Source organism: Ctenopharyngodon idella, chromosome 22, assembly GCF_019924925.1.
Source record: "Ctenopharyngodon idella isolate HZGC_01 chromosome 22, HZGC01, whole genome shotgun sequence".
Lineage (NCBI taxonomy): Eukaryota > Metazoa > Chordata > Actinopteri > Cypriniformes > Xenocyprididae > Ctenopharyngodon > Ctenopharyngodon idella.
In genome coordinates this window covers 3451915-3478050 of record NC_067241.1, presented here as the reverse complement: position 1 = coordinate 3478050, position 26136 = coordinate 3451915, and the positions used below count along the sequence as shown (strand labels likewise).

Genomic DNA, 26136 nt, shown 5'->3' with positions numbered 1-26136 from the left:
CACACGCTAATGTATTCCCTGATATGTGCGAATAAGTGCAGTCATGCAGAAAACACAAACACACATGCGAACAAACACAGAGATGATGTGTAATCAGCTCAAGCTCTGGGGAGTCTGTGGAGTTCAACTGTCTATTCATCTGATCCGTCATGCCACAGGCAAACACAACGCCTGGAAGCTGTAATACTCTGCTTATCCAGGAGGTGATGTTTGCCTCCTTCTTTCCCGGTTGTGACTCATGTCAGGCCTCAGTACTCTAAAAACATTCTAGTTCACTGTGTCATTGTTTTTAAATCAGTAACAACACTGGTTTGGATTGATTTTCAGTAATACAGTTCAAGTTAAATACAAATGTAATAGATAAACTTGAAAAGATGCCTTAGACAACAGTAGACTTGTTAGAAAAAAAAAAAAAAAAAAAAAATTAATATATATATATATATATATATAATAAGCTTTTATTTTTTAATTTTTATTTAATTTTAATTTAAGTTTTAGTATTTTGTAGTAGCCAAGACATTTCTAATATATATATATATATATATATATATATATATATATATATATATATATATATATATATATATATATATATATACACACACACACACACATACACATATAATTGGTTCAAATCCCAGGTCCACTAATAAATAAACATGACAACTCAAATCAACAGTTTATTTAACACAAACGTTAATCACAGAACATAATTAATGCCTCTTAGATTATAAATGTAGTTTCTTAAGATTGTTTCCTTTGTTCAGCTACAAATTTACTCAATCTTTATCACCCAAGATATATTGAATTGTCCAACACAATCTCAAAGCAATTTGTAACTATTTTACATTTTGCCGAATTGGTGGCTAATTGAATTTGTAACATTTCATTCATATGTTTTCTTCTCATACGATCTGCTTACAGCACACTGATGGTTAGGTTTAGAGCTAAAATTGTACATTTTCGAACGAATCACATCATATGAATTTATACAAAATTGCCATCTTGTAAAATAATAGCGTTTTCTCATGAGATCAGGTTGAACTGTCTCTAGATGTTTTCTAGAGACAATTCAACCTGATCTCATGAGAAAACGCTAGTATCCCATGGTCTCATGGTCTGTTACTTTTTTATTTATTTTTTTTTTGTTTGATTTACACTGCTTTGTGTTTCCACAAATGGAAAGATCTTTATTTAGATGTGCTCTTTAAAGTTAGCTGCTGCTAGACTTTATTAATGTGTCACTTTGAGTGTTATTATTACTAAACTTCTCTTTCTTTGTTCTTCCTTTATTTTTTTATTATTATATTATGGTTGTTACTGTTTTAATGTACTTTTGCCAAACAATACATTGATAACAAAAATTCAACATGTTTTATGTTTAACATGTTTAAACATTAAACATGTTAAACATAAAACATCAAATATTATTTGATTGGATGTCATTATCATATAAAAAGCATTTTGGCTTTAAGTGTGCACAGACACTGGAAACATCACTGAGTTTGAACAACACAGTTCAGGGCTTTTCATGGACTGAAGATTTTTTCTTGCACTTATGCTCTTTAAAGGGGTGGTTGATTATGATTTCACTTTTTTAACTTTAGATAGTGTTAATGTTGCTGTTTGAGCATAAACAACATCTGCAAAAATACAACGCTCAAAGTTCAATGCAAAGGGAGATATTTTCTTTTACAGAAATCGCTTTTTAAGGACTACAACAAACAGCTGGTAGGGACTACAACGAGCTTCTTCCCGTGTTAGTGACATCACTAACCCTAAAATTTACATAAACCCTGACCCTGAGAACACACAGCAAAGGGGGTGAGGCCATGCTGGGCTGCTTTAGAGAAGAGGAAGAGTTGTTGTAGTAGAGTGTTATTGCAATGCTGTCATTTTACGCCAGACTGCTTCACAAATGAGGGTCAATTCAACGCTGGATTTGCACAAAAGATTAACATGACGGCACATGCTAGTTGATGAGTTGAATCAACTCCACAGCAACTACATAAATTTATCCACTAACCATTCAGAAACGTCCAGTTTCATTCTAAAAGTTGTAACTTCTTCCTGAGTCTCTCCATCAGTGTCGACTCCAGTTTGAATAATGTAAGGCTGAACACCGTTACTGATAATCCTCGTTTTGGCTGCGTGAGATTCTCCAGCTTTGTTGTAATTGAGCAACTGAAGCGCGAACTGTTAAAGCTCCACCTTCTTCCGGAAAGGGGGCCGGGAGCAGCAGCTCATTTGCATTTAAAGGGAAACACAATAATGCTGTGTTTTTGCTCACACCCAAATAGGGGCAAATGTGACAAGCTATAATAAATGATCTGTGTGGTATAAGCTGAAACTTCACAGACACATTCTGGGGACACCAGAGACTTATATTACATCTTGTGAAAAGGGGCATAATAGGTCCCCTTTAAAAACCATGAAATGGTGGCTAGATTTATATCTGAGTGCAAGATGAATGATTTTGTTCCATTTTCTCAAAATATACAATTTTAAATGTACTGAAAGTTCAATTTGTCAACTTTTAGGAGCTAACAGACAAGCCACAAAAAACACCAGAGTGAATGAATGACAGACTAAAGTTTAAAGTTGACTAACACTTGCTCACTACTATGTAATTTCAGTACTTTTGTGACTCAAGCGGTCTTGGTGAGTCAAGATGATTTATTCCACACTATAGTGTACAAAGCTTGTCATGGTGGAAAGGGGCTTCAGTCTCTGAAGGTGCTGGGATTGATGGTGTTTCAAAGTAGCATGTAGCGTTTGAATGATGATTCAGAGGGATGTGTTGGCTGGGGGGGGGGGGGGGGAGGGGGTCTCTGACGCATATTTACTTTCCTTTTCAGCCATATCTTTTCCTTTTTACAGCCTTTTCTTCTCTGTGGGTCTCCTTACGGATCAGAGACCCCCTAACTGACTAATAACAATCGCTTGAGGTTACCACGACAACTCACAGCCCCTCTGCTCCGTGACTTTTGACCTCACTGGGATCTTGGGTTTCTACCTGCTGCACAGGACGTCCTGTATGAGGTATGGCTGACTGTCTGTTTGTGTGGATGGTGGTGAAAGCCTGTCCAGCGACTACATGACCCCTCAGGAGGAGGAAAAGGGAAACAGGAAATTTAGGATTATGTCTAGACAACTAATACAGCAGAAAAATGAGCAGCACATGCAGTTTGAGTTTGGCTGTATGAGATCTGGTACTTACGTAAAGTTGATTAAGATATGAATATACTACTTGAATGAGAGAAGTTTCCAGCGACAAGTCCTTTGTCTGTCGGAACTAAAAGCGATAGCGCTGTGCAACATGACAGAATTACAACAAATCAGAGCAAATTTGGTGTTAAAATTTTACTTATGCAGCACCAGATTTTGGATCAATCATATTCCATTCTGGGCAGGGCTTCACAGCACAATGCCACATAAATACAAAACAAGCCACTGACATCCTGTTTGTCCTGAACAGACATTTAATACATCACATCTGGTTAGGAAAATATCTGTAATCTGAGTGTACGTAATTGTCAATAATTAAGTCTTTGCATTATAAGCATTATGGCATGACAGTCCGTGTTTGATATAATCAGTTGCATGTAATGACCCCATAATTATTCATTTCATTTGATAACCATATCCACCACCATTATGCAAATTTCACAGAGTTAAAGAGCAGAATATTAAGCACTTATACTATGGGGCTGTTGAATGCTTGAATCTGATTGGTTGAGGAACATTCTACAGTGTGCAATTATTTTCAGGGAAACGCACAGCTAAAGTAGTTCCAGGCAGGTCTTGACCGCATTACATGTCAATATCACTTCCCCAAATGATTTCAGTTATTTCAAAAGGTCCTTACAGCCTACAACAGCAAAAGAAACAAAACCCACAACGACATTGACCAAGCAAATAAATAAATATAGTAATCAACAGGATAAAAATGACAAATTATCAAAAATCACGTTTTATTAAGTACAGAAAGCATATACTCTCTTTCCCCAGCTTTCTCTCACACACATACAGTATTCACACACTTGCACAGAAATGTGTTGTCAGTGCTGCTCTGACGCTTTTATCAGTAAAATAGTTTAGCAACTTATAGCTACATGACATTTCTTGAGGTAATAACGGCGCTGTTCTTGAAGCAGATAAACTTACAGTTTCGCTATAAGTAGAGACACTGATGCCGAACACTGTTGAGAGACTCACAGACTCAGGTAATTTACACACGCTTAATCTGTTTCTCTCTAACAACTGCATTAATAACTGCATTAGTCAGCTATAAATGACTTAAGCCTCCATTACTAGCTCTAAAATGACGTTTTGGAATTAGCAACGGGATGCTAAATGGAGGCGTGGGATGAGATGCGTAAGAAATTAGTCCTAAACACAAAAGCATTTTAAGGACAAAAACCTGACAAATGTCTTGAAATACATCTGAGCTATGTCTTGAGGTGTGATAACCGTAGTATAAGCGGGATAATTGACTCATTACCACCTCAGGTGAGCATAATAATAATTCTGTCGTCAATTATTCCTTACATATTTCCACAATTTTTAAGTCATGACAGTTACAGAACTTGTGTGCTATTCACAAATTAATTGAGAATGCTTTTTAAATTCCACTTTAATTCCTGAATTACAATTGAGTACCATTAGATTTTAGAAGTCAATATTAACAGGTGCTGGGTTAAAAACATCCCAAATTGGACTGAATATGGACAAACCCAGCAGTTGGGTTAAATGTTTGCCCAACGTGCTGGGCAGTTTTATTTAACCCAACTATTGTTTAAAAATGAATATATGGCTTGATTAAAATGAACCCAAAATAGGTTGGAAATTAAAAATCAGTCACAAAATTAGAGGCAACAATAATAAACAAAAGGTGAACATTTATTAATAAGCAATTTAATAAAAGTTTACTGTTTAATTATTATTCATTAAACTTATTAATAAATGTTAATTTACTAAACATGTTATTAACATAAATGTTCATTTCCAACATATTTTGGGTTCATTTTAAGCAAGCAATACAGTAATTTTTAAACAATAGTGGAGTTAAATAAAATTATCCAGCAGGTTGGGCAAACATTTAAACCAATCGCTGGGTTTGCCATTTTCAATCCAACTTGGGTTGTTTTTAACCCAACATGTTTTAGAGTGTAGGGAACCAGTTCTTAAAATGTATAAATTTTGCCGAACTCTGCTGTTCATCCTCATAATCTGCATCAGGGCAGTACAGAGACAAAGATAACAAAGAGTGAATGAAGGGGGGTGGTGTGACATGTATTATACATGACGTAAAAAATGAATGATCAACCCAAGGGGCAACCATCAACCAGGAGACTCTATCCGTCTGAGAGAGAAGGAAAAAGGCAAAGAGAGGGGAAAGAAACAGAGAGAGTCATCCTGTGTCTCATCCTAAAATACATTAGTCATCCTCCTTACAGCAACTAAATCTCTCAATTACGCCCTAAAACTTCAGACATGATGGATGACCACACTGCGGGGATCGTGGGATATTTTTACCTCCCTGATAGCAGTGATTTTTCTGCAAGAAGACAAGTTTCCAGCCAAGCCTTGTTCAGTTTCACCTGGCTCTAGCCTCACCTATGGTTACAAGCATTGTGATTTCCTTTATGTTGCTGAACATAAAAGACAAAAAAAGGCTTCAGTGAATGTGATCTAACTGAATGCAGGTCACTGCACATGCTCGAGGCTCTAGGCCTTTTTGTGATCAGCATGTGGCACGTCATAAATCATTTAGCATTATTGACATTGTGCAGGTAGTCGACACAAGGTTGTCAGAGGGAGGAACTCATGGCTAATGAAGCTCTTAAAGAGTTTCCTCCTCCTGTGGGAATCAGTTACTTGATCCTGGGGGAGGGAAGTACAGAATGTCATTTATTACTCACCCTCATGCCGTTCCACACCCGTAAGACCTTCGTTAATCTTTGGAACACAAATTTAGATATTTTTGTTGAAATCCGATGGCTCAGTGAGGCCATGAGGGTGAGTAATTAATGACAGAATTTTCATTTTTGGGTGAACTAACCCTTTCATTTGGACACACACATGACTGTATCTGCTTTTACCTACAATACATTCAATATTAAACCTCATGAACCAAATATTGAATAAAATAAGACTTGGAACATCCGTCTCAATGTAAAACTCTGTTCAGTGGAATAGGATGTTCGGTTTTTGCCCTGAGGGGAAGCTTAGTCCAGAATAGATTGATTTCCTGCTGGGCAGGAAGCTTTGTCATGGTAACCATGGAGATGAGCCAGCTAAAGCTAAAGCTATCTGACTGCTATGTGTGGGGTTGTCAACAAAATGTCAAAATTAACATTAATGAAGCACGCATTTTGCTTCATTAATCTGGAATTTTACATAAAGACAAAAAATGTTCCTCATGAAGACTTGTTTTTGTTCTGAACAAACCTCAAAATAATCTTGCCCTTTTGTCCCTCACGCACACACATGCGCACTCTTCAGAAATGGCGCTTTAAATCTCTCGACAAACTAAAAGACGTAAATGACATTTATTCGATATAAAAGATATAGATTGTACTGAATGTCAGCTTGTTATTTTGCTCGAGAAAAGGATTTATTAAGTCCACATGTCATGCATTCTTCTAACCACAGGTGGAGAGCTGTCGTTCCAACCACACAAGTTTGCGATGCTGTTTGCGAAAGTTCGTTGGAACTATGGTTTCGGTAAACACTGATTAGTTGAACTATGTCGATAACGGTGGAACTTGTGGCCATAGTTGGCTAACAATGCTTTTAGGAAGGTGATTCCAATGATATCGTTCATCTGTGTCATTATCGTTATAGCTGTGGTGTGGACCAATTTTTCATAGAATTAGAACAAATTATTAAAACTTTATATACTGAAAAAAATTAAATTGAAAAAATTGTAGGACTTTCTTTGAAACAATTTTTTTTAATCAGAAATTGCTAGTACATTTCACAGAGAAATTATAAATTTTGCAGTAAAATGTATTCCAATAGTCTTTGTTTTACTTTAAAATCATTTTTTTTTTTCTTCTTTACAGTGTAGTTATAGCTATTGTTATAGTTATTGGTGTGAATTGCCCTTAAAGGCCCGGTCACATTTACTTTTGTTTGGCAAATTTTAACAGGCAAAATACAGTCATTTGGAATCCACAAGATCTGGAATGCACGTCCTGATTTTGCTGAGTTAGATGCGCTCCTGGGTCCACATATTTTTTTGATCCTGGAATAACATTCCTATCTGAAATTTAGTCCTAATCCTATCACTACCCCTAAACCTAACCCTACCCATAACTTATCCCTAAAATCATAGGGAAATGATGGGTGACTAACACTGAAACTCTGGTTGTAAGCCTAAACTTGACATTAAACTGTAAACCTATCCCTCAAATATGATTGGTTGATTGGAATGTTGTTCCAGGATCAACAAAGATGTCTATCCAGGAACATGTTGCAATTGGTGAAATCAGGTTCTACATCTGGAATTTCAGAAACATTTTGGAAAAATTTTCCCATGGAGATTTCGCATTGGATTCAGGTTTCAAGCGATTAGTTTGAGAGTGACTGTGCTTCATACATCGCTACACTATTGAGAAGAGACCTTTGTTTTTAGCTAACTTTCCCTAATGTGACCACACCTTAATATGGTGTTTTTTGGACTCTACCATGATGATAATACCACAATATTCTTTAAAATACCTGAATAGCCACATAAATACAATGGGATATGAATATGCTAATCAAACATTATTATAATCTGTATTACCATCAGATACATCACTGTACCATCCATTTCTGAAAAGGCAACTAATCATTCTTCCTGATAAACACTAACTTTCTCATCCAAATTTAATTCAGTTGGAAGTTAGAGCTGCACAATTCTGGATAAATTGAGAATCACACTTTTTTTTTTTTTTAAACAGAGATCAAGATTCTCCCACAATTTTGAACAGACAACTAAACAAAATAACATGTTACTTACTAGAGGTTCTGAGTAAATGGTAATTGCTGCAGTCTTTTTAAAATGTTTAATTATTCTGAAAGAATTATTTTTAAAAACTGGTTTGAATGAATGATTCAATGACTCGCTCATAAATACTCGTTTCATCACTGAATGAATCAGTGTTTTTGAATGAATCTTTTGAATGAATGATTCAAAGACAAATAAGTTTTAACAGTCACTTGTCGCCACCTACTGGTGTTACTATTTAATCGATACAATCGTTATTTGAGCGTCAAATTACTTTCAAAAGGTGATGTACTCTATTTTGATTGCTTCCGTAGACATCAGTGTTTATATCTGAACTATAAACTTTCATCCCAATACTTCTGCGATAATATGAATATTTATAACACAGAAATAATGATACTATGTGGCTGAAAAGACTGTCAAAGATTGTGAAGCTGTTTCATACCTATACATGACAACTGCTCTCTCTGTCTGATCAACACAGATCTGAACGATCCGGTGTGATTTTTCAAAGGTTTAATAGACACAGGCGAATCGATGTCATTCAGAAACAAGATTTCGTGGGTGTTTGAAACAAGATTGCGATCTTATAATGATTAATCTTGCAGCTCTAGTGGAAGTAATTGAAAAACCACTGCATGTCCATTACCGAAGTGCTGTTTTGATCCATAGATTAAATGGTGAACAGTGTTCATTTACTGAAAATTAGAGTTAATTGAAACATGGGTCCTTGATATGTTTGTCACAACAATGGCTGTTTCCACTTAAAACCACTGACCTAAATACACACACACTCCCACACTCTCTCCTACAAGCTGTCTTTGTCTAGTTCAAAACCAACACACGGCTCTGACGATGGCTTTGTGGGTCGGAGTTGCTATAGCAACAGGCGAGAGCTGCACACGGTGGCGCCAGAATTCCCTGGCCTGCTTCAGTGAGCATGGGTACATATGAGGGACCCCCTGCTGGATATCTAAAACACGTCCCCCCACGACACTTCATATGTGCCTAAATCAAAGCTGCAGCCATATTTGTTATTATCTGCCTGAACAGTCCATGTTTTGTGGAGTATTTCTAACACATGAAATGAAAATGAGGCAAGAGAAATTCCAGAATATGACATCTTTATGTCCCCCAAATGCCTGGGGTTAGTTTAGCATGAACTCTCTGGTCTTTATTTGAGAGGAACACTTATGTGTGCAGTCCTTTGTCATGGACACACACTGGAGCCCATGTAGAGCTCTAGAACTGCCAGAGTTATGACCCCTGTCCAGCGCATGGGGGACGCTGTCGTTTCAGGCCACTATGAGGCTATTGAGCACTATGTAACAGGAACCCAATATAAACAACATCTTATAAGGGTCACAAATCTCTCTGTCACACCTCTCAGCACTGTTCCAAACCCTAGCAGACCACCTCCTGAAAGGGAACTTCATAAACAACTGATTTGCAACACACTACATAGGCCGCAACGCTGTATGCCACACAAATAGTGACTGTCTTGTGATATATGCACATGAAACTCATAATTGATTTCATTCGATATTCGGTTTGATGTTAGCATGTCGCTAAGCTAACAATGTGATAATCTATATTATTGCATAAAACTTAAAAAGCACTCAATATTGGGTAAAATCCACCATTTTAAATTATATTTCAGTATTTTCAAGCAGAACTTTTCTGAACAGAATGAATAATTATTTATGTTTAGAATCAACGTTTCTCTGAACTTGTCCTCCATCTTGGGTAAGTTTTTAAATTCGGCATGAAATGGAAGTTGCAAGTTTTTTTTCTCTCTCTCTCTTTTATGATGTATAGAATTTGAAGTGCTTCTTGAACAAGAACAAATGAGGGCGGGGCTTGATTTTGTCTGTGTGGAATTGATTAGATGGTTGTGGTTTGCTATTGGTGGATCTCATGTGAGTGGCAGGTTGCTCTTCTCACGTCATCAGAGAAGAGAAAAGATGTTGTTGCAAGAGGAAGGGGAAGTTACTTTGATCAGCCTAAAGATTACGAGGGCACATGAATTTAAAGAAAATAATAATAATTTATAATAAATTTCTCAAATAAAAAGTACAACGAATTTGTCAATTTTGATGTCATTGTGGCTTTAACTAATGCATTCTGGGATTGCCTTCTCTGTAAAGGATGCCCACAAGGATGTTCCTTAGATTTGGGAAGAAATTATGTACTGTATTGGAAGGAAACAATGATATTACTATAGGCCGTGAGCACCCATGCGAAAATTCGATTTATTCTCCATTCTTTTTATCCAATCAAAAATCCGATTGGGATTTGGGAACCTCTCTGATTGGTGGATCTCACATCAGGTCGTAAAAAAAAACACACAATTCTACCATTATATTTAGCATTACAACATGACACAAAAGATAGTGACTTCTGTTTTCTGACTTTTTTCCTGCACAATGATAAATTGTATTTTATGTAATTAACTCCTAAATTATCAGGTATATATCGGCGAGAGAGCAACTCGAGACAACACTCATGGAAAGAATGTGTGTTGTAATCATAGGCAGAGGGTGAACCATCTCAGGGTAAGGCTAAGGAGAAGCGCTTCCCCTTTAAAAACATACATTTCCTTGTAAAACACTCCCTATGAATTTCCTTGTAAAACAGCCCTGATAAATTAATGGTTAATAAAGCGCCTGCATTTATAAACCACTGTTAATTTGAACAGAAAAGCAAGCATGGCAGAAAGTGTGCAAAGAGAGCTTCCTTTATAATCACTGAAATGCTGTCACTCATCTTAGATCATTGCGATCTCAAAGTTCTGCTATAATAAATGAAGCTGTCTGCACAGTGTTTAGGAGTGTTGGCCCCCACCGGCAGAAACATAAATCAGTGCCTATGGATATTACCTACCTGTTGGAACAGGTTGTTTATGGCTTAATGTTGTCTAGCTAGGGATCTCACTAGATTTCAGAACAGCTCTTTCTCTGTGACATTTGAAGAATGAATTCCACTCACACTGTGACTGAGAGGTCGATGTTAGATGGTTATCTACCCCCTGCATATTTTTGGGGTCTAATTACATTGCAAATAGGATAATCAAACTGCTGTTTTGTGCAAAAATGGATGTAATTTTAGGGTCTAATAATAAACTGGGTAAATGTTCATGAATTGAAATCTCTGTTTGTAGGAAATTGCTGCTGGGCGGAAACCTTGTAAGTCCAAAACCGCTACTTTTCAGGAAATGGAAAAGGCACTGTATTTTTTCGAAATAATTAAACACTGTTGTCAGAGTTGATATTGTGGCTTTATATATGGTCAGACACTTTCGCATGCCATTATATTATTAACATTTATGGAGTTACAAGGTTTTTTGACCAGCGATTGTCAGACATACGTATCTTATCCATCATTAGAAATGCAGTGCATCGCATTATGTTTTCATCAACTTACAGGTTATGAAGTTCACTCTAAAAAATGTTGGGTTAAAAACAACCCCAGCTGGGTTGAAAATAGACAAACTCAGCAATTGGGTTGTTTTATCCCAGCAGTTGGGTTAAATGTTTGCCCAAAGTGCTGGGTAGTTTTATTTAATCCAACTATTAAAATGAATCCAAAATAGGTTGGAAATTAAAAACCAGACAAATAATTACTACAGGCAACAATAATAATCAAAAGGTGAACATTTATTAATAAGCAATTTAATAAATGTTTGTTTATTATTCATTAAACTTATTAATAAAATGTTAATTTATTAAACATTAATAAATGTTAATTTCCAACATACTTTGGGTTCATTTTAAGCAAGAAATCAGTTATTTTAAATTACTCAGAACACCGGTTTTGCCAACTTCGAGCTGTTTCATGTTCATTAATCCCGATTCCCATCATCCACTGCATTCACCTCATTACAGTAAAATGCTGAGCTGACAGAAGAAGACTACAGGAAGATTATATGAAACAGAAGTATTCAAAAATCACTCAGTTTCCACGGCAACACACACACACCTGGGGAGGAGCTATCAGAAGGGGTTTAGATAACCGCGCTCCTGCACAGCTTAGAGAAATGTGTCACAATTTAAGCTCTACATGTGCTGCACTGCTTTCTGAACATGTATATTCAAATGTGAGGGTCTTTTATTCTGAGAGGCTGCATATCATTTACATAACTCAAAGTAAGCCATTAGAAAATGCTGTTTATGTCTAATAAATCACTTCTATCCTTAATCAAATGTAAATACACACATTTTAAAGATCTATTAAAATGGTGTAATATAACTTTGCACTAATAATCATCATGTGAGGTCACATGTCAGGATGTTGGTACAGTAAATGTTGCTCAGGTGTTCAGCTGTAATGAGCTGATCACATTCATGACCTGTCTCTGCACTCAGTCACCTTGGCAACTCAGGACAGATCTCAGCACGCCTCCCAGAGGGACAGCGGAGCACAAACTAATACAAATCAGCTGGTCATCGAAAACTAGTCAACCAGACAAACACAAATATAAATCTCTAGAGTAGATCAGACTGTCCGTCGAACATCTGGCGCTGACAAAACAGAAGACAGTGAGGGAAAATGCACAAAAATACTGCCACGTAAACGTTATTCAGGCAAGTAAATCTCAATTCAGCTTGGCTAGGACAAGAAACATGACATTTTCTTCATGGGATTGAATGTAACAACATTTCCGAACCAAGTGGGACATGATCTCCTCCTGTAAAACTGAATTTTTGTCCTAACCAGCATCAGGATATTTTGTCGGTAGCTTTTTAGAGCCCAGACTTCACCTTTCAATCCCTAATCACACACTCTCCATTTTATTCTGATTCATTTGAGTAATAATGATAAATAAATAGTATTTCTGCCAATGCTCTTAATTATACAGTGTTGCAGACTGATTCAAACAATTAACTATTATCTTTTGAACCATTCATTATAAGAATAGGCTCATAATAGTCATTTGTTTTGGGAATCAGGCTAAACCGGTCACGCTGTATGTTAAAGACCACTGAAGTGCCTTGGAATGCTCAGCATTATTCAATGTGTTGATGTAATTTCCACTAAGACAGGGCGGGACATATCAAACAGCTCCTTCCCTTTTTAAAAATAGCCAATAGTGTTGTGTTTATATCACAGTTCGTCCAGAGCTGTTGAACTTGGTAAAGCCTCAGTTTCCTCCTAATCTCTAACCGTTTCTCCTCCTAATCTCCTCCATATCGCTTTAAAATACAGCATTCTATGCAGAATTCAAATGGTCTGATACGTTTTGTGGTCTGTGCCAACATATGATCCGCTTTGTGCTATCGTGTCTTTGGACCGAAGCTGCGGCGGTTCGCGTGACACTAACGTGAAACCAGCTTTCATTCGCTTCAACGGAAAGCATATTTACAGTGTCTGAATCGTTCCCTATCCCCTATATAGCGCAATATGTGCCATTCACCATGTAGAAAATAGTAAATGTGTGAACAAGTGACCGATTTCAGCCGCAGCAGCATCTATTTATAATGTAGGGTGCAGGATGCTTCAGGTTCAAGAGAACATTTGATTGGACAGAAAATCTAATGAAAAGCTGAAGTGCAGCGTGATGTCATCAAAACACTGGACGCACAGTGTATTTCTTCTACAAATAACAAAAAAACTTTTTTTGCTATTATTTCATGGTAAACTGTCTTTTTATTATATCACATTCAGAAATCATTCTAATATGCTGATTTGCTGCTCAAGAAACATGTTGAAAAGAGTTACTTTAACAGTTAACATTTACTGCTTAATATCTTTGAGGGAAACGGTGATACTTTTTTCAGGATTCTTTGATGAATAGAAAGTTCAATGGAACAGCATTAATTTGAAATATAAATATTTTTTAACATTATAAATGTCTTTACTGTCACTTTTGACCAATTTAATATGTCCTTGCTGAAGTATTAATTTCTTACTGACCCCAAGCTTTTGAACTGTTATGTATGAATTAAATAAAAATATTCTGATTATGATTTCACTTTCAATTTGATTATGTTGATTATGATTTCACTTTAAGTTTAGTTAGTGTGTAATGTTGCTGTTTGAGCATAAATGTCTGCAAAGTTACAACGCTCAAAGTTAGGACTACAAAAAACGGCTGGTAGGGACTACAACAAGCTTCTTCCCGGGTTAGTGACATCACTAACCCTAAAATTTACATAAACCCTGCCCCTGAGAACACGCAACAAAGGGGGTGAGGCCATGTTGGGCTGCTTTAGAGAAGAGGAAAAGTTGTAGTAGTAGAGTGTTGTGGCCATGTCGTCATTTTACTTCACAAACGAGGGTCAATTCAACGCTGGATTTGCACAAAAGATTAACATGACGGCACATGCTAGTCGATGAGTTGAATCTCAAAAACTCCACAGCAACTACATAAATTTATCCACTCACCATTCAGAAACGTCCAGTTGCATTCTAAAAGTTGTAACTTCTTCCTGAGTCTCTCCATCAGTGTCCAGCTCCGGTTTGAACAATGTAAGGCTGAACACTTTTACTGATAATCCTCATTTTGGCTGTTGAACAACCGAATTGCAAGATGTTAAAGCTCCGCCCTCTTCTGGAAAGGGGGCCGGGAGTAGCAGATCATTTGCATTTAAAGGGACACAGACAAAAAATGCTCACACCCAAATGGGGCAAATTTGACAAGCTATAATAAATGATCTGTCGGGTATTTTGAGCTGAAACTTTACAGACACATTCTGGGGACACCAGAGACTTATATTACATCTTGTAAAAGGGGCATAATAGGTCGCCTTTAAGAAATAACATCAAGACCATTCAAATGAAGATTAATCAGAAAATTAATATGCTTGGTGTCCATTTCTGCATTGTGTTGGATATCACGGCCAAAAGAGGAAATGTCCAAAATCCTTTAAATAACATAAGCTATTATCAAATGTGTTCTGGTTGGCTGTAGTACTGTATCACGGCACTGGATTCATTGTCTTCATCCAAGCAATTTTATGAGTGCTATTTTAGATTGTGATCAACTGAAGCAGAATACTCATTCAATCTGAAGTGGTGTCAAACTCAAGGTGAAGTACTTTCAGATGTTTATGCTGGATCATGAACTTTCTCACTTCACAGTGGCTCTGTGGCAGTTGACGGCGATTCCCGGTCAGACTAAACCAACAGCACAGTTTAAGAGAGGGCAACATCAAAGCTTGGCTGACAGCTTAAGCAAACACATCTAATTTCCTCTGTAATTTCCTCGTTTTGTGTTCACACATAAACACACATACACGCATTCAACACTACTTCAACAATGAGCAGTCTCCTACACACAGCTGCAGCTGGCAGAAGGACGGCTGCATTCAGCAACATCAGGTGTCGTGACACTGAAAATGAGAGCTAGCTCTGCAAGGGGCCCTCGGGGGACACAGCCAGCTCTGATGGGAACCTGAAGATGGCACATATGGCTCCAAAAGAGACCCTCATCTGACTGTGACATGATTGCTCTGTGGGGGGCCTCAGGCTGACAATAAATCAGCCAACGAAATCATTCAAAATTTGACTCGTAGCAGATTGATGGCCCTTAATCATTCAGCTTTTATTAGATACTATTAATGCCATTATCTATCTATCTATCTATCTATCTATCTATCTATCTATCTATCTATCTATCTATCTGTCTGTGGAAATATTAAATAAATCACAAATAAATATACACTACTTTCAAAGGTTTGGGGTTGGTAAGATTTTTGATTGTTGAATGAAGTCTCTTATACTTAAAAAGGCTGCATTTATTTGACCAAAAATACAATAAATACTGTAATATTGTTACAGTATATTGTGTAAATATTATTATAATGTTTTCTATTTTAATATATTTTAAAATGTAATTTATTTCTGTGATCAAAGCTGAATTTTCAGCATCGTTACTCCAGTCTTCAGTGTCACATGATTATTCAGAAATCATTCTAATATGATGATTTGCTGCTCAAGAAACATTTCTGATCATTATCAATGTTAAAACAGCTTCATATTTCTGTGGAAACCTTTTTTTTTTTTTTTTTCTTTGATGAATAGAAAGTTCAAAAGAACAGCATTTAGTTGAAATAGAAATCTTTTGTAACATTATAAATATATTGTCATTTTTGATCAGTTTAATGCGTTTTTGGTAAATAAATGTATTCCAAAAAAAAAAAAAAAAAAACTCAGTGACCCCAAACTTTTAAATGGTATTGTACAAATTAAATAAAAAATATTTTCAATAATGTATGTACAGTAAAATATGATCTATCAAAAAAAAGTATATATATATATATATATATATATATATATATGGAATGGAATATAAATGGAATGGAAAATGACTGGAAGGCCAAGAAAACTTTCAAAATCTTTCAAAAGTTTCTCAGATTTTCTTCTTTGAGAAATTGGAAGAAGTCCAGGAGGTCACGCTAAATATATATTTCTGTAATATCAGCAAACAGTAAAAAAAAGTGACAAGCACTCACCCATTGGCTAGGTCATCATCATCATCGACGTCTACATCAACGTCATCATCATCATCGTCATCATCTTCTGGTTGGCTCTTGCCCGTCAGGTTGCCGTCGCTGAGGTAACCAGACTTGAGGTCAGCCAGGTCATCGTCCGCGGCGTCCAGGCCCTCGATGAGCTGGATGCGCTGCAGGTGGCTGATCTGCGTAGATGCTCGGATGGGCAGGGAGTGGGCGGTGACCCCGGAGGAGGGGGCGTCACCAGCTTGCAGGCGAGGGCTGGACTGGCCTTGGCGCCAGGAGAGAGGAGATGAGCGGTTGGATAAACTGCGGGCGTTAGTCTCATCACTGTCGTAGCACATGCTGCTCTCAATACAGCTGAAAGACAACAACAAGACAAGGTGGTTACATTTTTATTTTCTGAATATGAGCCTGTTAGGGACAGTTACTTTTAAAAGTAATGCGTTATAGTTATAAATCATGTGCACGATTTAGTTAATCGAGGGAACGAATTAGTAAATCGCGTGCACGATTTAGCCTACTATTTTTTTCCTGCATGTCATGTCCGGGGCTCTGTAGTTGTAGTTGTTGTTGTTTTTCTTAAGCAAAAATTCCTAATTTCGACATTAGGCTAAGACATCAATGGGTAAATGTTGTTCCTAATGTTGCATTCATGTACTGCTGGAATTACAGTTTCTGACTATGTCTGACTAAATGTTTACTGTCAAACTTGTAAGTTAAAAAATCATAATTTTATAAAACTCCAATCCTTGTCGATATAAGTGATGCAAGTGACATACAAAAAGTACCAAAAGTATCTGACGTGACTCGTTTTCTCAGTTCAGCCACCACTAGCAGGTGCACAAAAAAGCTAATTTTGGACTCTGGCTAGACAGGTTTCAGCCTGGAATTAATGTGAGAAAACCTCTTTAATTCCACAGAGACATTTCTGAGAGTGCAGGCAAACTCATTCGTCATACCAGATATAACTGTCAGCTTATCACGCACACTCATTTCATCAGCACATCACAAGACTCATCTCAGTCTTACACATTTTGTGAATGTGTGTTTATGTACTCTCTGGTAAGTGATCCATCATCCATGGGGACACAGGAGAATTTGAAGGTAAAACATGTTTGAGGATGTCTAATTTCCTTCATGCTTGATGTACACGCTGCTCAAAGAAGTCAATCACACACATCCTGACCTCTTGGGTGCTCTTTTTCTGATTTTTAAATAGTAGGCCACAGTTTGGGCAGCTGGAGGAACTGGCTGACCTTCTGCCGAATCAACACCCACCCATCCCCGTCCTCACTAAAGCCCTCATCTGGATAAACTCATATCCTCCTGAATTGTGCCCTGCAATGATTTTAATGCTCTTATTTAGTTTCCAGGTGTTCAGGTTTGGTTTTAATACTTTTAAGCCCAGCGGATGGATGGAGATTATTTCCCGCTGTCCTTGAGCTCAACTTTCAAAGTATAAAAACCAATGGGATAAAGTTCTCTCAAATTTAATGGAATGTTTCTGGTTCAAACAAGTTCAATCTGAGGCATGCTGTCAATTACCACTGGACATAATTTCAACTAATTCTATAGTACAAAAATGTGGGTTGTTTGAGCTGGAAATGTTTCTTTTCTCGATGGGATCACTATCAAAATTTTAGTTATGCAGCATAATTCATTTGGGTGAATTTTTCACGGACAGACTGACACACAAAGTGAACATGTTATTAGGCAGGCTACAAATACTTTATTTCTAACAGCTGGATTCACTAAAGTTTGTGGAATTAAATATTTATTATATATTCAAAGACTTGTTTAAATGATATAAATGTAAATGCCGACAGTATATGTGATAGCATTATAGTGTTTGCCTTTCTATTACTAATAATATTTTTCATATTCGTAGTTTACTGTCTTTGTTTAACATTTCTATTAAATAATTTATTAGACAGAACTGTTAAACAAAGACAGTAAACTAATGAAGTCGGAGAACAGGAGCTCCGGTGCATCAGTACTCAGCCACTGACATTCTCAGCACTTTCAAAACAAAATAAAAATTCCAACTTTCCACACCTCTTGGCCAAGCAAAAAAATGTATCGTCGATAATTAAAAATGTATATCAGCTTTAGCGATATATCAGTGGACCACTATCTATATGTTGAAATATTGCAAACTTCTGATTGGTCCTGTGCCAGCCGAGTAACTACCTTTGGGAATGCTATTGTTATGATCTGCACCAAAACACCATAATAACAGTCCAAAAAACAGGCAAGGGTCATAAACAAACCGTCAAATCTAAACAATCGTTGAATTCAGGGCTGAGGCAAATAGAGTAATCTGTGATACCAGGCAGAACATAAAAAAACAAAACACGGGAATCCAGTGAACAATGGCTAAGCGGTGCAGACATAACTCAGAAAAACAGAGAATCAATGAACAATTGGAAGCCCTGAGTGACAGAAAAAACAGACATTAAATAGACAAATCTAACAATGCAAATGACAAACACCTGAAAATAATCATGGCTGATGAACCTGGGCAATGAACTATGGGAAATTAAGACTGTGTGAGAATATCAATAATCACGGGCACTCTAACTGGTGACTGTGACAGCTATACAGGTGCTGGTCATATAATTAGAATATCATCAAAAAGTTGATTTATTTCACTAATTCCATTCAAAAAGTGAAACTTGTATATTATATTTATTCATTACACACAGACTGATATATTTCAAATGTTTATTTCTTTTAATTTTGATGATTATAACTGACAACTAAGGAAAATCCCAAATTCAGTATCTCAGAAAATTAGAATATTGTGAAAAGGTTCAATATTGAAGACACCTGGTGCCACACTCTAATCAGCTAATTAACTCAAAACACCTGCAAAGGCCTTTAAATGGTCTCTCAGTCTAGTTCTGTAGGCTACACAATCATGGGAAGACTGCTGACTTGACAGTTGTCCAAAAGACGACCATTGACACCTTGCACAAGGAGAGCAAAACACAAAAGGTCATTGCAAAAGAGGCTGGCTGTTCACAGAGCTCTGTGTCCAAGCACATTAATAGAGAGGCAAAGGGAAGGAAAAGATGTGGTAGAAAAAAGTGTACAAGCAATAGGGATAACCACACCCTGGAGAGGATTGTGAAACAAAACCCATTCAAAAATGTGGGGGAGATTCACAAAGAGTGGACTGCAGCTGGAGTCAGTGCTTCAAGAACCACTACGCACAGACGTATGCAAGACATGGGTTTCAGCTGTCGCATTCCTTGTGTCAAGCCACTCTTGAACAACAGACAGCGTCAGAAGAGCTGGGCTAAAGACAAAAAGGACTGGACTGTTGCTGAGTGGTCCAAAGTTATGTTCTCTGATGAAAGTAAATTTTGCATTTCCTTTGGAAATCAGGGTCCCAGAGTCTGGAGGAAGAGAGGAGAGGCACACAATCCACGTTGCTTGAGGTCCAGTGTAAAGTTTCCACAGTCAGTGATGGTTTGCGGTGCCATGTCATCTGCTGGTGTTGCTCCACTGTGTTTTCTGAGGTCCAAGGTCAACACAGCCGTATACCAGGAAGTTTTAGAGCACTTCATGCTTCCCGCTGCTGACCAACTTTATGGAGATGCAGATTTCATTTTCCAACAGGACTTGGCACCTGCACACAGTGCCAAGGCTACCAGTACCTGGTTTAAGGACCATGGTATCCCTGTTCTTAATTGGCTAGCAAACTCGCCTGACCTTAACCCCATAGAAAATCTATGGGGTATTGTGAAGAGGAAGATGCGATATGCCAGACCCAACAATGCAGAAGAGCTGAAGGCCACTATCAGAGCAACCTGGGCTCTTATAACACCTGAGCAGTGCCACAGACTGATCGACTCCATGCCACGCCGCATTGCTGCAGTAATTCAGGCAAAAGGAGCCCCAACTAAGTATTGAGTGCTGTACATGCTCATACTTTTCATGTTCATACTTTTCAGTTGGCCAAGATTTCTAAAAATCCTTTCTTTGTATTGGTCTTAAGTAATATTCTAATTTTCTGAGATACTGAATTTGGGATTTTCCTTAGTTGTCAGTTATAATCATCAAAATTAAAAGAAATAAACATTTGAAATATATCAGTCTGTGTGTAATGAATGAATATAATATACAAGTTTCACTTTTTGAATGGAATTAGTGAAATAAATCAACTTTTTGATGATATTCTAATTATATGACCAGCACCTGTATATGCTTATATGTGTTCATTTAATTCTACCCCACCTTAAAATAACATTAAAACCAAGCATGTATTTCTAACAGACAAAATGCCGTAAAAGGTCAAATACATGACATCCAATCAAATTACCTCGGGCCAGATTTACTAACAGCTTACGGCGCAAACCCTCTTTTGGCGTTAAAAAACTACTGTCAGGATTTACTAAAGACACGCAGTGCAAAATTAGCACTGAAAAGGCATGGACTGAGTTGTTTTTGCAGCTGACCTTATTGCATCTGCATTTGTAGGAGTTTCCCTTTCAGACACAAAATTTATGGGAGGAGAGTATTTAAATGAATCACGCAACGCTATTTACTAATGTTTGTGCTAGTCAATTTACTGATATTTGCGCCATTATTTAATGCCCCCAAAAAAGCATGCCTTAACCCATTTTGCGACATGCGACATTGCTGCTAGGAGGAGACACCGCAGAGAACAGAGAGCGTGTGGTAGAAGGGAGAAAATATTTTCCACTCGCTTTAATTTCGTTGGAATGCCAGAGGAAGACGTTATCCGTATATTACATGTAACAAGTTGCGCCTGTGTCAACACGCACCTGATGAGCATCAGCTCTGCTTATCTGTGACCCAATGATAATTTGCATGGCTCTTGTTAGATTTTGTTGGTCATTATGTAAATGATTTGACTGTGTCTGTGTTCTTTAATTTGCATGTCAGCAGTAGATCCAGTGCAAAACTTGCCACTCCCATCGGCGCATTTGTGGAATTGCGCTCTCACACTAATTTGCCCCATTTATTAAATCTGGCCCCTCATCTTTTGCGGTCAAAACTGACTGCATCCACACAAGCAGCGTGCATATATGTCGTGTGCTGTCTTAAATCACACTGCTTTTCTCAACAATTTACCTTTGTAAAAGGCACTTACTAGCATGAAAAACAAATATAGACAAAGACTGTGCATAAAGATTGATTTAAGAGTGTCTTCGATACAAAAACATAAAACATACCCTGTGTGAGTTTTTGTTTTTAATAGATAGCAAGAATGCATTTTTTTTTTTTTTCAAATATCCACACAATTGCAAATGTGACATTGATTTTATCAAATCATTTGAACGAATTGAGTCAATGATTCAATGACCCTTTCATAGGCCCTGTTTATACCTGGTATTAAGATGCATTTTGGTCGATCGGATCACAAGTGGACAAGGCTAAATACAGGTGTAAATGGGGTGTAAAACATTTTGAGCTTGTCCACTTTCGACCACTTCCAGAGGTAGTTGAAAACACATTAGACCGGATTGCTTTCATAGTGTAAACGCTCATGTGGTCGAATGTGTTTGAACAGCAATAAAAGACCGCCTACTCTCCACCTACTGACATAATGTTAAACATTATAGGAAGTGCTCTAGCCAGACGGGATTTAAACTTCGTCGGCTGAAGACTCAATTGAAGATGAAAAACATACCAAGCACAATGTTCTCTCACCATTCCTGATTTTTAACACGGACACACAGTGCTCAACTGGTCTTGTGGCTGTCAGAGCAGACACAAAAGCTGATGTTCTCTGTATATTTTTCTGTTGTCTCTGGATGCATTATGTAAACGCATATGTAAATTGCCCAAACTTATTTCATCCATTAGATCAAAAGATCTGAAAAAGCCCTTACATTTACCCGCCCATAGACCCTCCCCTCAAAGAAATCAGGATAGAAGTGGTTGAAAGTGGACAAAAGAGACTGATTAAAACACCAGGGGTAAACGGGAATGTGTCTCCCTCGTCTATTTGTGATCCGATTGACCAAAACGCATCTTAATACCAGGTGGGAAAGGCCATAAATACAGCCACTTGCTTGTTTTTACCATCATTACATATTTCTCTATTGAACTTTTTTTTTTTTATTTATTTAAAACTTTATTTTCATAAAGGTATTCATAAAAGGTAAAAAGAAAATGCACTGGAAAATCAATAAGGTGGGCAAATATTGTCCCTTCGTGGAAAAGGTGTGACTGCATGTCTAAGTGGAAGAGAGGGGGTCCACAGAAGGATGTTAAATCGAAAAAGTTTGGGAACCACTGGTCTACAGGAATGCAACCGACACAGCATCTTGCTTGTTTTGAACTCAAAGCCTTCCATTAATACCCACAATGCACTGCACATTTGCGGTTATCACAAATTTCTGCAGACATTTTCTACAAAGAGCAAAGGGCTGAGGAAAATGTCCCCAGAAAAGAAGACAATGTGTTTCAGTGCATTGACGTGAATGTGAATTATCCTTTGAAAATGTCAGGCGCTTCTGTTTGTGCTGAATAATAATGACGGCTAAATGACAGTGATTATCGTTCCTTTTATCCTTCATCGGGCTCTTCTGAGAACACTTCAATCAGACGAAGAGAAAATATGACAAATCAAGAAAGTAGCCATTGTTATGCATCATAAAGCACTATAAAGGCCACACAAAACAGAAGCGAGTCTATTATAGAGTTTGGGCTCAGCACATTACAGACTTTCTCTCTACAGGGGCATTAGTGTTTATGTGCATTAAATCAACCTAATTATGTTAAGGTTTTAATAGAATGACTTTACAGCTGCTGAGGCAGAGTAATTTTATACTAGGAGGCAGCACTAAAATTACTCAGACACACTCAGACTAAGTGAAAGATAGAGTGCTGATATACACTACGCTTATAGTTCATCTGTTTAACTGGAGCTGGGTTTGAATTCACATCGCCCGTATGAGCACCACGGCTCAATGCGTCAGAGCACCTGTGTCCACCACTAAGTCTGACAGCTGTTACACAATGTATATGTTGTGTTTAGTTTGCAGGGCTGAACTCTCTCCAGGCCTGTTGGTTTAGAATAACGCACCCTTAACAGCTTCCTTGAGCATTGCATCAGACTTCCTCTGGTTGAAGGAGTGCTTATTGCTTCTTTAAACAACACTCTAGCAGAAACATTGCCAGTAGCTCTGATATCAATACACTAACACAACATACTGTGTGCGGTCTAGCAGTTGTGGCTTTCTGATGAGAGGCTAATCCGTCCTTTTGCTGTGGTTTTTGTATATGTGTTTGTGGACCTTGGAAACAGGAAACAACAGGGGGAGGCGCTGATGTGAGAAGGACAGAGAAACATCTGCTGCTCTGTTCTACGTCTGCTGACTGCCTTTGGTGATGTTTGGACTTGGACACATGTAAAAATCCTCTGAATGACATTTGTATATGACATTAAGAAAGGACATTTGATTTTTTTTTTTTTTTTTTTAGGAATACACTGACATTAAAATAAAAATTCTGGCCAATAGCGAAAAGCTATTGTATGTAAAACCTATGCAGTAATAGTTATTATACTATTTTGTCTTATTTTTGACATTGACATTATTTTAGTTTTTTAGCCTGATTTGTGTGTGTGTGATTTCCTAGCATAAGTAAAACAATAAATGGAAAAAAAAAAAAAAAAAAAAAAAAAGAAAAGAAAAAAAAAAAACAACAAAACAAAACAAAATTTACAAAAAATAAAATAAAATAAAATAAAATAAATAATAAAATTCTGGCCAATACTTATAAGCTTACAATTGTTACAATAATAGTTATAATAGTTTGTCTTATTTTTATTTTTGACATTTTGGCAACCCTTATTTTAGTTTGATTTGTTTGTATGATTTCCTAGCATACAATTAACCAAAAAGAAAAAAAAAAGAAAAAGTAAAACAATTAAAAAAAAAAAAAAAAACACAATAAAACAAACAAAACAAAACAAAAAACAAAACAACAAAATCAAATCAAATAAAACAAAATAATAAAATATAATATAATAAAATGTTGGCCAATGCCTATAAGCTTACAATTGTTACAATAATAGTTATTACAGTTTTGTCTTATTTTTGACATTTTAACAACTCTTATTTTAGTTTTAAAACCCAAATTGTCTGATTTCCTAGCATACAATTAGCAAAAAAAAAAAAAAAAAAAAAAAAGAGAAAAAGAAAACAATAAATGGAAAAATAAATAAACAAACAACAAAACAAATATTAAACAAAACAAAGCAAGCAAACTAAATAAAATCCTGGTCAATACCTATAAGTTTACAATTGTTACAATAATAGTTATTCTGCTATTTTGTCTTATTTTTTGGACATTTTAGCCACTCTTATTTTAGTTTTAAAACTAAAATAATCTGGCCAGTGCTGATAAGATTCTAATTATTAAAATAATTGTTATTATACTATTTAGTCTTTTGTTTGTTTGTTTGTTTGTTTTTTGACATTTTGGCAACTCTTATTTCAGTTTTAAAACCTGATTTGCTTGATTTCCTAGCATACAATAAAAAAAGAAAAAAAGAAAACAATAATTGAAAAATAAAACAAAATAAAAAACACAACAAAATAAAAAACAACAAAACTAAACAAAACAAAAAATACTAAACACAAAATAAAAAAAACAAAACGAAACAGTCCATCACCAATTAAGCCAGTGCTGGACTAGAAGTGTGAGCTCCTGTACCTGTGGCTGAGCTGCGACCCCCGTAAGCTGGACATGGTATCTTCCAGGTTCTGCCGGAGGTCGAGGACATTCTGAACGGTGCGTTTCCTCTGGGACTCGGGATCTGCAGAAAAGAGCAGGGAGGAGAGGATGAGCGGCCGGTTAATGCAGGCATTTAGCAGTGATGTGGCCATGCACAAACATACCCACGTGCATTAAGATTTACCGCTTCATGGAGAACGGCCAACAGAAACATTAGTGTATATCTAGATGCATGATATCGAGTCATGTTTTCCTGATCCACTCACACACGTACAGTATCTCAGTTTTCAGGAACAACACACAAACGGCTTTCTCTCACACTGTAAGAGCGCAGAGCAATGAAGCAGTGGAATATGACGATTCAGCAAGCGGGCAGCTTTTCAGGCAGTACTCGAATGAATTAAACATTACATTTCCAGTCTGCCAAGATGCCAAAAGCACTTTGAGCTACAGTACTAGCAAGCTCACTTAAACAGGACATTAGTATTTATATAAAAGGTCTCCTTTCAATTTAATTGCTTTCTTTATTTAGGCAAATGTGCTTATACAGATTTATTTGACATTCAAGTTGTAAAACTGAGGGGAAATGCATTATACGTCTTAACTCAACACATGTTGAGGACTGTTTTAAAACTGCTGACAGTAAAAGTGCTGTATTTCGTCTAATCAGCCTCCCACCCTAAAAAAAAACAGTGCTGCTCTAGTGTCAGATCATAAAACCACATAGCGAAGGTTTACAAAGAGGTTTCCCTCCGTTTATCAGTTCATCAGTTTGGCTTCATACACAGACTCAGATGAAATAAAATACTAGCATATTACTTATCACATACTGCCTGTAATTTATGTTAAAATTATGTAAAACAGAACAAAATATGTAATGATAAATGTTTTATACATTAGCATGCTACATTTTTTTGTCAAATGACTCGCTATATTTAACCTGGCAAGTCCACTAATCATTTT

The 26136-nt window shown here is 36.8% G+C and overlaps 1 protein-coding gene and 1 long non-coding RNA gene across 13 annotated transcripts in view; one reads left to right on the top strand and one right to left on the bottom strand.

The window, feature by feature from the left end:
* Positions 1–26136, bottom strand: part of nav1a (neuron navigator 1a) — a 263139-nt gene that overhangs the window by 76989 nt on the left and 160014 nt on the right. For all 11 annotated transcript variants that reach the window (XM_051880901.1, XM_051880900.1, XM_051880903.1 and 8 more), the window contains 2 exons: positions 25153–25255; positions 16453–16812 (listed from right to left, as the gene is read on the bottom strand). In XM_051880901.1, the coding sequence (XP_051736861.1) occupies positions 16453–16812; positions 25153–25255 (463 nt within the window). The remainder of the gene's footprint in view (positions 1–16452; positions 16813–25152; positions 25256–26136) is intronic.
* LOC127505407 (uncharacterized) overlaps positions 643–26136 on the top strand; it is a 29782-nt gene continuing 4288 nt past the window's right edge. For both annotated transcript variants that reach the window (XR_007927701.1, XR_007927700.1), the window contains exon 1: positions 643–3042. This is a non-coding gene — a long non-coding RNA (uncharacterized LOC127505407). The remainder of the gene's footprint in view (positions 3043–26136) is intronic.